Genomic DNA, 11696 nt, shown 5'->3' with positions numbered 1-11696 from the left:
ATATTGTTTTATGATATGACCCAATCGCAACCGGTATTCGATAATTCTACGGTAAGTGTAATAGTGTGACTATTTTTAAACCCTTATATTAGTGCAGTTCGTCCGTAAATAAGTAGCCTAACGTTAAATCTCTCCTCCAAACAAACAAACTTCCCATTTAAGTAAATACTAAACGTCGCTGCTTCGAGCAAGGAAAGAATACTTTCGACATATAATCCAGAAAGAAATACGGGGTTTGTTTACATCACATCAACCAGCTAAAAATTAAAACAATGGAAAAGATTTAGAAAAGACAACGGGTGATGTTTTTATTCAAACAAAAATACATTCTGAGTTAAAACTGAATGGCTGATGAAATCAAGCAAGAGTTCTTAATTAGAAACAAATTAAACAACACATAACATGTCTTCATTCCAGTTCAATTACAGGTATGTCGAGCTTGGGACGCTTAGGTGGAGGGACGACGCAGACCTCGTCAGTCGCAACTGGTGTTGAAGAAATCGCAGCAGCCAATTGTTCCGCTTGAGCAATTTCTTGGCCGAGGCGGTTACGAAGCTTTATCAATTCAATCAATTCAGTTTTCATCTTAAAAAAATTTAGTCTTGAGCGTTCACAGTAATTTCGATTTTTCTTAATGTAACACCGAGAATTTTTTCCACTTCCAGACGTAGTAACTGAAACACTGAAATTGTTAGACTGCCCCATGGCATGAAGACTGTCGGCCAAACGACGAGCCTCGGCAATTCCATTAAATTTCATGAAGGTCATAGACTCTTTAGGTGAACGAAGAAAGACTTGGACTTCAGGATAATTCGGTACAACGGCTTTGGACTGCTGCCAGCTGAATGTCGGTTCCTTCAGATTCACGGAATGCTGAGCCCAGTGGTCCACGATGTGCACGAAAGCAGCAAAAGCGGGAGCAAAAGCTTTAAGAGCTCCCTGGATAGGAATATCCTTTAAGAAGATTTGCAAAAAAAGATTGCCTCGAGACGATTGAAAATGTCTGCAAACACTCTGTGTGAAATATTTCCAAGACTCTTCATCTTCAAGCCACAAGAGGCAATTAACAATGTTGGTTGCTACGTCCAAGTTGACAAGCGACACAAACTCCATAGTAAACAAGATTCTGCATATGGTGCGATACCAATCCATGCAGATGGGAAATTTCTTGATGTTGGGACGGGCATCGAACTCCGATTTGTAGAGCTGCAATACAAGATCCAAGAGTTGAGAAGCATTTAGTTTGAAGATGAGTGGTTGAAAGGCTTCGGCGGTGATCTTGTGTTCTAAATCAAATCTGTTCTTCTCTCCCAGAAAGAACAGTTGCACACATTCGACTATGCTTTCGGTCAGTAGTTTCGGTGGAGCATTGATAAGGGTGGTAGTCGATTCAATGAGGGAATTCAGAGATTGGGATATTTCCGCGATCCACGAATTAACGAGCGAAGCACAAGCATCCATGATTATCTGCCTTGATGAAGAATCCAATTTTCCCCACATGTCAGGAGAAGAAAGAATATCGCGGAGTAAACCGGATTTGTTTTGTTTGCTCCGTGATCCACTTCCTTCCTTTTCGCAAAATTGCTGGAACAAAGTTCGTGTAAGTGATTCATCATCAAGCTCAATTACAGCCTTTATCGACTGTAGAATAGTGCTTCTGCTAAGCACAGCAGTGTTGGTTTCATTCAATCGCGAAATCAGGAAAACGCTAATTTGGTGAATAATTGTTGCGGCTGACGAATGTTTTTTCAAATGCCTGGAACTTGATTTTAAAATGTCATTCAAGACGGTGGTTAGCTGCTGGACGCTCAGCTTCGACAGAAGTGATGAAATTGACGACGATCGTTGCGCAGTGTAGTTGCTGGAATTTTTTTCTACGCGAATTACAATTCGAAGACAGGACGATAAACTAAGCAGCAGTTGAGTTTCGTTCCGCTGGTACATAAGATTGAAATATGACGGCTGGTATCTATTCAGGTACGAAGATGGCTGAGCCTCGTCTTGAAGAATCTTCGAAAGCTGGTTCGTTAAGGAAATTAGCTGTTTATCAACTAGCGTTAGCACAGCAGACACGCCCATTTCAGAAGATAAAGCCAATTCCAATATTAGTGGGGATGAAATAATCTTTTCCAATGCTTCCTCCGAAGAATTCAATTTGTTTCCTCCAGGGGTGGATGGAACGTGGAAAACGTTGGATATCAAAGTTTGAAGCAATTCTTCGTTTCCAATCCTAAAGTAAAAACACACCAAGTCAACTATCACCTTCTCCTTGATCGACGGGGAACGAAGATCACAAAGAGGCAGGGCTTTGCACAATTCCTGGAACATGTTGTTGCAAGAGTCCAAGTTCTTGAACCGCGAACTAACTTGAGCTTCTAACTCCAGAACCAGGTTGCACTGAATTGAGGATTCCAGTTTTGAGAACAGAGTTGTAAGCGACTTGGCTCTCTGAGGATTTGCAGTCTTGTCATTTTCTTCCAACGAAATCATGAACTCAACGTAACTTTGGATTTCCGATTGTTTTAACCTCTGGGCTTGTTGCTTGTTTAAGTTTGTCAATGAGGAAGAAATGCGATCTGCAACTAATACCGCTCCTTCTAAGCAATGGAAGTTCAACAAGTGCTGAGATAAACTGATTATCGGTACCAGCTGCTGGGCGATTCGATCAGGAGAAATCATTTTCTGAATTAGATCAGCGGATTCTTTCCAACCTATTACAAACAATAAATAATTTAAAAAAAGTAAAAAGATGAAGGATAGGGAATTAAACTTGCCAATGACTAGACATTCAAATTCAGCGATCGCCTTAGCAACTTGTTCTGTTTGGATCCCTTCAAAAGTTCCTTGCATGCTGCTGACTCTTTCTGGTGGCAAGGAAAAATCGGAAGCAATAATCTTCAGGAGACTGAGACCTTCCTCACGCGCTCGTAAAACAATACAAAGACGAAGCAATCTTCGAGTCAATTCACCTTTTGCTAATATTGTTAGGGTCCACAATTTCCAAGGTTCGGCGAAGCAAAAAGAAATGATCGTTCGTAAACTCTCAGTTGCCTTCTGTTTGTTTTTCGTAAGCCATCTAGTTGAAGAACTTTTGATTTCAATGTTGTCTAGTAGTAAGTGAAGACCATAGCGACAATACATCTGAACCGATTGATGCTTAGGCCAAATAACCAATATAAAATAGTGGGAATGTTCTTCAGTAGTATTCCAACTATCACACCCTCCACAGTCATCACAGTCATCGCATTCATCCTCCGAGTCAGTTGTTCCGGTTGTTCTGCTGTCTGATGTAGGCAAGTTTCTAAGAGGTCCAACACACTGCTTCATCCAATTTAAATCCATAATCAATTTCTTGGAAATATTTTTCGAGTCTATCCATCGCGAAATTTTGGTGGTAGATTTTGTTTTCTCGTGATCACAGTAGTTATGCCTTTTACGCGAATAATACGGATCATATTCACCGCGAGTTGTTGAAACGGTTTTGGTTACCACGGCTAAATGTGTGTCGAGAAAACCACAACATTGAAGAAGTTGCGCCAATTCCCGATCTTTTCCTTTGAGTCGAAGAAACGTGAAGTCATCTTCGACATATTTTCCTTCAAGAACAAAGTACAAAACATTTTCTTCGAAAGTCCCGACTTCATACTCTTCCGTAGAATCTTCCTCGTCTTGCTCCTCGTCTTGCTCCTCGTCTTGATCCTCGTCTTGATCCTCGTCTTGATCCTCGTCTTGATCCTCGTCTTGATCCTTGTCTTGATTCTCGTTACAAGCATTTCCTCCCATCGTGCATGCACCATCCTGAATCGACACGTCCAACGGTGTTTGGCGTTGAGTTTGGTCGTGATGATTATCATTAAAATCTTCGGACAATTTAGAGGTAGCACCTTCCGTGCTTCCAATTTCAGAAGTATTTTCTTCAGCTTCCAACAGCGAAGAATTTGAATCGGGTTTTTCGTTTGAATGATTTTCGGACGACCACACGACTGCAAGGGCTTCGAAAGCGAATGATGCATCTGCCTCGTTTGTCAACGTGTGATTTGTGGGATTCTTGTTTTGGTTATCATCTTTTCGATTACGAATCCAAGTTGGAAGAGATCCTTTAATATCCTTCAGGGCGGTAAGAAACACAGGGAAATCTTGCGGAACTATATTTTCGGCATTTGCCCAAACAAGATCAAAGACTAACGTCAATTTTGACCCTTTTGTTATGGGTTCCATTGAATGCTGACAATTTCCATAAAAAGACGATGCGTAAAAACATCGATCGCTGTCTTGATGATTGTCAAACACTTGTTCTTCTCCTCGATACTGCACTTTGAAACGTCCACCTTCATGACCACCTTCCACGGGTAACTGAAGAACAGTAGTGCCGAACGAACCTTAACCGTGAAATGGAAATGAAATCAATCGCGTTATAAAACATAAGCATGATATCTACATACCATATTCTTTCTCTGACTCTGAGGTACACTGGTAATGGCCATCTGATTCATATAAAATCAATTGGTGAAGATTTGCTTGAACATTCATCAAATCAGAAGGCAGGTCTAGATGATGCATGACTAATGACAGCAAGTTGAGATCATCGATAATAGTTGAGGTTAGTTTTGAAGAATCAATTTGAAAGGCCAATATTTTTGAGGAGTCAAAAAACCTATTTAATCCTTTTCCATACAGTCCTAATTCAGATATTTCTTTAACCTTTTGAATATCCTGAACGTTCCAATATAAGTGATTAACACATTTTCCATAATAGTTATTGAATCAGTGTTGAATACCTTAACAGATAGTGGTACTGGAATGTCTCCAAGTTTGTCAATTGTTAGAGGATTTAAGGTAGTTCTATCAAGAAACAATTTTTCCCCAAATGCAAAGTCAACTTCAGCACCTTTTTTTCGAAGATTAACAGCTTTGAACAGGCGTTCTTTGTCAACTCCAGTGCTTTGGACGGGGGGAACAAAACCATTTTCCAAGACAACAGGCAGATTGTGGGATGCTCCACGAGTCATAACATCTTCAAAATTTCCCATCTTTCAAGTGGTTTGGCCAGTGATCTGATTTTTACCTAAACCACAAGAAAAAACTAACACTCAATACAAGTAAGAAAAAGGGTAATAAATTTCATGTAGCATGAATGTATGGGAAAATTAATGGAAGGATCAAGAATTAGAAACTGAGTTACACTGGTTACACATCTAAAATAATCTTCTAACATGCAACCTGATAGCAATGATGGCTTCATGCAAAAAATATAATTTCAAATCCGTCCAGCTTCTCTCCAAAGAGAGTAGATGATTTATAAATGCAAGGGAGCGATTAAGTTTAAAAATTACACTTACAAATTACAATTGAGAAAGGACACAAATTTAAAAAAAAAATAAATAAATAAAAGCACGGCATACGTGAGAAAAATGGCGGGGTAACCCAGTCACCCACTCAATCCATAGCCTGTTCCCTAGTGAAGTAGCGACACTAGCGAGTTCCAAGTTGGCAAGTTCCAACCAACCATAGTCATTCTAAGCCATTAAAATCCTAGGCCTTTTGCTACTCATTCCCTCCGATCAACCTATAACTGGTAGGTGGCGCATCTAGCGCTAAGAGTTTGCAAACTCGAGCAGTCGAGCTCGATATGCCATTCGCATCGTTCCCGCTAGATGTACCAGCTCCCAGTTAGGTACGTACGTCCGTAAATTAGTAGAAACCCAACCGTTAAATCTCTCCTCCAAACAGAAAATAAACTTTCCCCTTAATGTGAATTACTAAACGTCGCTGCTTCGAGCAAGGAAATAATGCTTTCGACATATAATCCAGAAAGAAATACGGGGTTTGTTTCACGACATCCAACAGCTAAAAATTAAAACAATAGAAAAGATTTAGAAAAGACAACGAGTGAAGTTTTTATTCAAACAAAAATACATTCTGAGTTAAAACTGAATGGCTGATGAAATCAAACAAGAATTCTTAGTTAAAAAAAAATAAAACAACACAAAACATGTCTTCATTCGAGTTCAATTACAGGTATGTCGAGCTTGGGACGCTTAGGTGGAGGGACGACACAGACCTCGTCAGTTATAATTGGTGTTGAAGAAATCGCAGCAGCCAATTGTTCCGCTTGAGCAATTTCTTGTCCGAGGCGGTTACGAAGTTTTACCAATTCAATCAATTCAGCTTTCCTGCTAAAAAAATCTCGTGCTCTGCGTTCAAAGTGATTTCGATTTTTCACAATGTCACACCGAGAATTTTTTCCACTTCCAGACGTAGTAACTGAAACACTGAAATTGTTAGACTGTCCCAGGGCATTAAGACTGTTGGCCAAACGACGAGCCTCGGCAATTCCACCAAATTTCATGTAGGCCATAGACTCTTGAGGTGAACGAAGAAAGGCTTGGACTTCAGGATAATTCGGTACAACGGCTTTGGACTGCTGCCAGCTAAATGCCGGTTCTTTCAGCTTTTCGGTGCGCTGAGCCCAGTGGTCTACGATGTGCACGAAAGCAGCAAAAGCAGGAGCGAAATCTTTAAGTGCTCGCTGGATAGAAAGATCCTTCAACAAGATTTGCACAAAAAGATTGCCTCGCCATGAAAGAAAATTTTTGCAAACACTCTGTGTGAACTGTTTCCAAGATTCTTCATCTTCAAGCCACAAGAGGCAATTAACGATGCGGGTTGCTACTTCAAAGTTGACAAGCGACACAAACTCCACAGTGAACAAGATTCTGCATATGGTGCGATACCAATCCATGCAGATGGGAAATTTCTTGATGTTGGGACGGGCATCAGACTCCGATTTGTAGAGCTGCAATACAAGTTCCAAAAGTACAGAAGAATTTAGTTTCATGATAAGTGGTTGAAAGGCTTCGGCGGTGATCTTTTGTTCTAAATCAAATCTGTTCTTCTCTCCCCAAAAGAAAAGTTGAACACATTCGACTATGCCTTCGATCACTAGTTTCCGTAAAGATTGGTTTTGGGTGGTAGTAGATCCAGTAAGGGAATTCAGAGATTTGATAATTTCCGCAATCCGAGAATGTATAAGCGAAGCACAGGATTTCATGATTAGCTGCCTTGATGTGGAATCCAATTTCCCCCACACGTCAGGGGAAGAAAGAATATCGCGGAATAAGCCAGATTTGTTTTGTTTGCTCCATATTCCTATTCCATCCTTTTCGCAAAATTGCTTGAACAAAGTTTGTGTAAGTGACTCGTCGTTCACCTCAATTAAGGCCTTTACCGTCTGAAGAATAGTGCTTTTGCTAAGCATAAAAGACGTTTTTGCATTCAATCGCGAAATCAGGAGATCGCAAATTTGACGAATAATTGTGGCGGTTGACGAAAGTTTTTTCAAATGTCTGGAGCTTGATTTAAATATATCATTCAAGACGGTGGTTAGCTGCTGGACACTCAGCTTCGACAGCAGTGATGAAATTGACGACGATCGTTGCGCAGTGTAGTTGCTGGAATTCTTTTCTACGCGAATTACAATTCGAAGACAGGACGATAAACTAAGGAGTAGTTGACTTTCGCTCCGCTGGTACAATCTATTAACGTTTGCTGGCGACTGAGCCTTATCTCGAAGAATTTGTTGGAGCTGGATCGTTATAGAAATTAGCTGTTTATCAACTAGCGATAGCACAACAGACAGGCCTATTTCAGAAGATAACGCCAATTCCAATATTAGTGGGGATGAAATAACTTTTTTCAAAACTTCCTCCGAAGAAAGAGAATTGTTTTCTCCAGGGTTGGCTGGAACGTGGAAAATTTTAGATATCAGAGTCTGAAGCAATTCTTCGTTTCCAATCCTGAAGTAACAGCACATCAACTCAACTATCGCATTCTCCTTAATAAACGGAGAACGAAGATCACAAAGAGGCAGGGCTTTGCACAATTCCTGGAACATGTTGTTGCAAGATACCGAGTTCTTGAACCGTGAACGAACTTGAGCTTCCATCTCCAGAACCAGGTTGCACTGAATTGAGGATTCCAGTTTTGAGAATAGAGTTGTAAACGACTTGGCTCTCTGAGGATTTGCAGTCTTGGCATTTTCTTCCAACGAAATCATAAACTCAACGTAACTTTGGATTTCCGATTGTTTTAACCTCTGGGTCTGCTGCTTGTTAAAGTTGATCAATGAGGACAAAATGCGATCTCCAACTAATACCGCTCCCTCTAAGCAATGAAAGTTCAACAAGTGCTGAGCTAAACTGATTATCGGTACCAGCTGCTGGACGATTCGATCAGGAGAAATCATTTTCTGAATTAGATCAGCGGAATCCTTCCAACCTATTACAAACAGTAAGTAATTAAACAAAAGTAATAAGATAGAACAAAAGTCATGAAGAATAGGGAATTAATCTTACCAATGACTAGACATTCCAACTCAGCAATCGCCTTAGCAACTTGTTCTGTTTGGATACCTTCAAAAGTTCCTTGCATGCTGCTGACTCGATCTTGTGGCAAGGGAAAATCGGATGCAATAATCTTCAAGAGACTGAGACCTTCCTCACGCGCTCGAAAAACAATACAAAGACGAAGCAATCTTTGAGTCAATTCACCTTTTGCTAATCTTGTTTGGGTCCACACCTTCCAAGGATCAGCGGAGCAAAAAGAAATGATCGTTCGTAAATTCTCAGTAGCATTCTGTTGGTTTTTCTTAAGCCAACTAGTTGACGAACTTTTAACTTCCATGTGTTCTAGAAGTGCGTGAAGACCATAGCGACAATACATTTGAACCGATTGATGCTTAGGCCAAATAACCAATACAAAATAGTATGAATGTTCTTCAGTAGTGGTCGTATTCCAATAACCACATCCTCCAAATTCATCCTCCGAGTCAGTTATTTCGCTGTCTGATGTAGGCAAGTTTCTAAGAGGTCCAACACACTGCTTCTTCCAATTTAAATCCATGCTCAATTTCTTGGAAACATCTTTTGAGTCTATCCATCGCGAAATTTTGGTGGTAGATTTTCTTTTCTCGTGATCAGAGTCGTCCCTACATCCACATGAATCATACGGATCATAGTCAGTGCGAGTTGTGGAAACGGTTTTGGTAACCACAGCTAAATGTGTGTCGAGAAAACCACAACATTGAAGAAGTTGCGCCAATTCCCGATCTTTTCTTTGGAGTCGACGAAACGTGAAATCATCTTCGACATATTTTCCTTCGAGAACAAAGTACAAAACATTTTCTTTGAAAGTCCCGACTTCATTCACTTCAGAATCTTCCTCGTCTTGATTTTCGTCTTGATCCTCGTTACAAGCATTTACTCCCGTGTTGCATACACCATCCTGAATCGATACGCCCAACGATGTTTGCTGTTGAGTTTGGTCGTGATGATTATCATTACAATTTTCGGACAATTTAGAGGTAGCACCTTCCGTGCTTACAATTTCAGAAGTGTTTTCTTCAGCTTCCAACAGCAAAGAATTTGAATCAAGTTTTTCGGTTGAATGATTTTCAGACGACCAAGCGACTGTTAAGGCTTCAAAAGTAAATGATGCGTCCGCGTCGTTTGGCAACGTGTCATTTCTGGGATTTTTGTTTTGTTTATGACCTCTTCGATTACGAATCCAAGTTGGGAGAGATTCTTTAATATCCTTCAAGGCGGTAAGAAAGACAGGGAAATCTTGCGGAATTATATTCTTGGCATTTGTCCAAACAAGATCAAAGACTAACGTCAATTTTGCTCCTTTTGTTATGGGTTCCATTGAATGCTGACAATTTCCATAAAAAGACGATGCGTAAAAACATCGATCGCTGTCTTGATGATTGTCAAACACTTGTTCTTCTCCTCGATACTGCACTTTGAAACGTCCACCTTCATGACCACCTTCCACGGGTAACTGAAGAACAGTAGTGCCAAACGAACCTAAACCGTCAAATGGAAATGAAATCAATCGTTTTATAAAACATAAGCATGATATCTACATACCATATTCTTTCTCTGACTCTGAGGTACACTGGTAATGGCCATCTGATTCATATAAAATCAATTGGTGAAGATTTGCTTGAACATTCATCAAATCAGAAGGCAGGTCTAGATGACGCATAACCATTGACAGCAAGTTGAGATCATCGATAATAGTTGAGGTTAGTTTTGAAGCATCAATTTGTAAGGCCAATCTTTTTGAGGAGTCGTAAAAGCTATTTAATCCTTTTCCATACAGTCCTAAATCAGATTTTTCCTTAAGCCTTTGAATATCCTGTTCCAATTTGAATTATTAACACAATTACCATAATAGTTTTTGAATCAGTAATCAATACCTTAACAGAAACTGGAATTGGAATGTCTCCAAGTTTGTCAACTTTTAGAGGATTTGAGGTAGTTCTATCGAAAAACAGTTTTTCCCCATTTGCAAAGTCAACTTCAGCACCTTTTTTCTGAAGATTAACAGCTTTGAACAGGCGTTCTTTGTCAACTCCAGTGCTTTGGACATAGGGAACAAGACCATTTTCCAAGACACCAGGCATATTGTGTGATGCTCCCCGAGGCATAACATCTTCAAAACTTCCCATCCTTCAAATGGTTTGGCCAGTTATCTGATTTTTACCTTAACCACAAGAAAAAAAAACAGTCAATACAAGTAAGAAAAATGATAATAGATTTCATGTAGCATGAATGTATGGGAAAATTAATGGAAGGATCAAGAATTAGAAACTGAGTTACACTTAAAACAAACTTCTAACATGCAACTTGATGGCTCTGATGGCTGATGCAAAAAATATAATTCCAAATGTTAGAAGTTATAACTCTCCAAAAAGATATATGATTTAGAACTGCAAGGGAGCGATAAGGTATAAAAATGACACTTACAAATTACACCTGAGAAAAGGACAAATTAAAAGAATAAAAGCAAGGCATATATGAGAAAAATTGCGGGGTCACTCACATAACATACTCCGATGTAGTGGTGGCATTACTCGGTAGTAATACCTAGTATTACCTAGTTACCTAGTAATACCTAGTTTTTTTTCAGCTACTTTTACCTAGTTTTCGGGAAAAAATCTATTACTAGGTATACCTAGTAATAGTAATACCTAGTTTTTGAAAAATGATTACCTAGGTAATTACCTAGGTATTTTCCATTTTTTTGCAGCATTGTCAAATAAATGGCAACTCTGCTTTTATTTCATTTTACTAGGCTTCTTTGGTTTCTGCATAGCTATAGATGCCTGGTCGGTTCACGGCTGTGTTGGCTTCCCAATCCCGGTTTCAGGGTGAACGTGGTCCGATTTGGAAACTGGAATGAGCGCTCTAGTGAGTGTGTCAGCTACTACGCTCAGCTACTTTTGAGAGCCTAGATGGCTCTGTTTCACTTCACAATTCTGACAGGCCCCGCCCTAAAATGTCTGAAAATCGGGGATTACGTGCAGTATCTCGCCATGCCAGCTACTTCTGCCTCTGCAGAGCGTCTTTTTTCGTGTAGTGGTCTTTCTTGCAAAGGCAAGAAAATAAATGTCTCCCCTGTCTTGGTAGAATCGCAAACACTTTGCCGATTCAACAAAAACTTTGACTTCTGAATCTGAATTCTCAGTCTCTAATTTTCAATTTCCGTTCTTATCGCTTAGTCGTTAGTCCTTTCTATCCTATCATTGATCTTAGCGGGACAGAAATTGCAATAAAAAGAAAAAAATTCAGTTGCAAGTTTTGTATTTGTGTTGTTTATGTAATTTCGAAGTATAAACAGAGAAATATCCAAAC

At 39.7% G+C, this 11696-nt stretch overlaps 2 protein-coding genes across 4 annotated transcripts; both read right to left on the bottom strand.

Moving 5' to 3' along the window:
* Positions 1 to 287: 287 nt before the first annotated feature.
* Positions 288 to 5497, bottom strand: LOC124194976. 3 transcript variants are annotated; one of them, XM_046589392.1, is made up of 5 exons: positions 5403 to 5497; positions 4779 to 5065; positions 4443 to 4713; positions 2775 to 4379; positions 288 to 2711 (listed from the first exon to the last, which is right to left on the bottom strand). In XM_046589392.1, the coding sequence occupies exons 2-5, from the start codon at positions 5028 to 5030 to the stop codon at positions 409 to 411; spliced, it is 4431 nt and encodes a 1476-aa protein (XP_046445348.1). In that variant the 5' UTR covers positions 5031 to 5065; positions 5403 to 5497; the 3' UTR covers positions 288 to 408. The 3 variants fall into 3 exon arrangements, with proteins under 3 accessions (XP_046445348.1, XP_046445349.1, XP_046445350.1); XM_046589393.1 differs by having other exon boundaries at positions 5340 to 5443; XM_046589394.1 differs by lacking the exon at positions 5403 to 5497 and adding an exon at positions 5221 to 5239.
* A 375-nt stretch (positions 5498 to 5872) lies between these two features.
* Positions 5873 to 10900, bottom strand: LOC124194977. The gene is made up of 5 exons (XM_046589395.1): positions 10885 to 10900; positions 10259 to 10545; positions 9927 to 10197; positions 8355 to 9863; positions 5873 to 8277 (listed from the first exon to the last, which is right to left on the bottom strand). The coding sequence occupies exons 2-5, from the start codon at positions 10508 to 10510 to the stop codon at positions 5999 to 6001; spliced, it is 4311 nt and encodes a 1436-aa protein (XP_046445351.1). The 5' UTR covers positions 10511 to 10545; positions 10885 to 10900; the 3' UTR covers positions 5873 to 5998.
* Positions 10901 to 11696: the final 796 nt, after the last annotated feature.

The sequence above is a fragment of the Daphnia pulex genome, chromosome 5 (assembly GCF_021134715.1).
Source record: "Daphnia pulex isolate KAP4 chromosome 5, ASM2113471v1".
Classification (NCBI taxonomy): domain Eukaryota; kingdom Metazoa; phylum Arthropoda; class Branchiopoda; order Diplostraca; family Daphniidae; genus Daphnia; species Daphnia pulex.
This window is presented reverse-complemented; position numbering and strand designations above follow the sequence as displayed.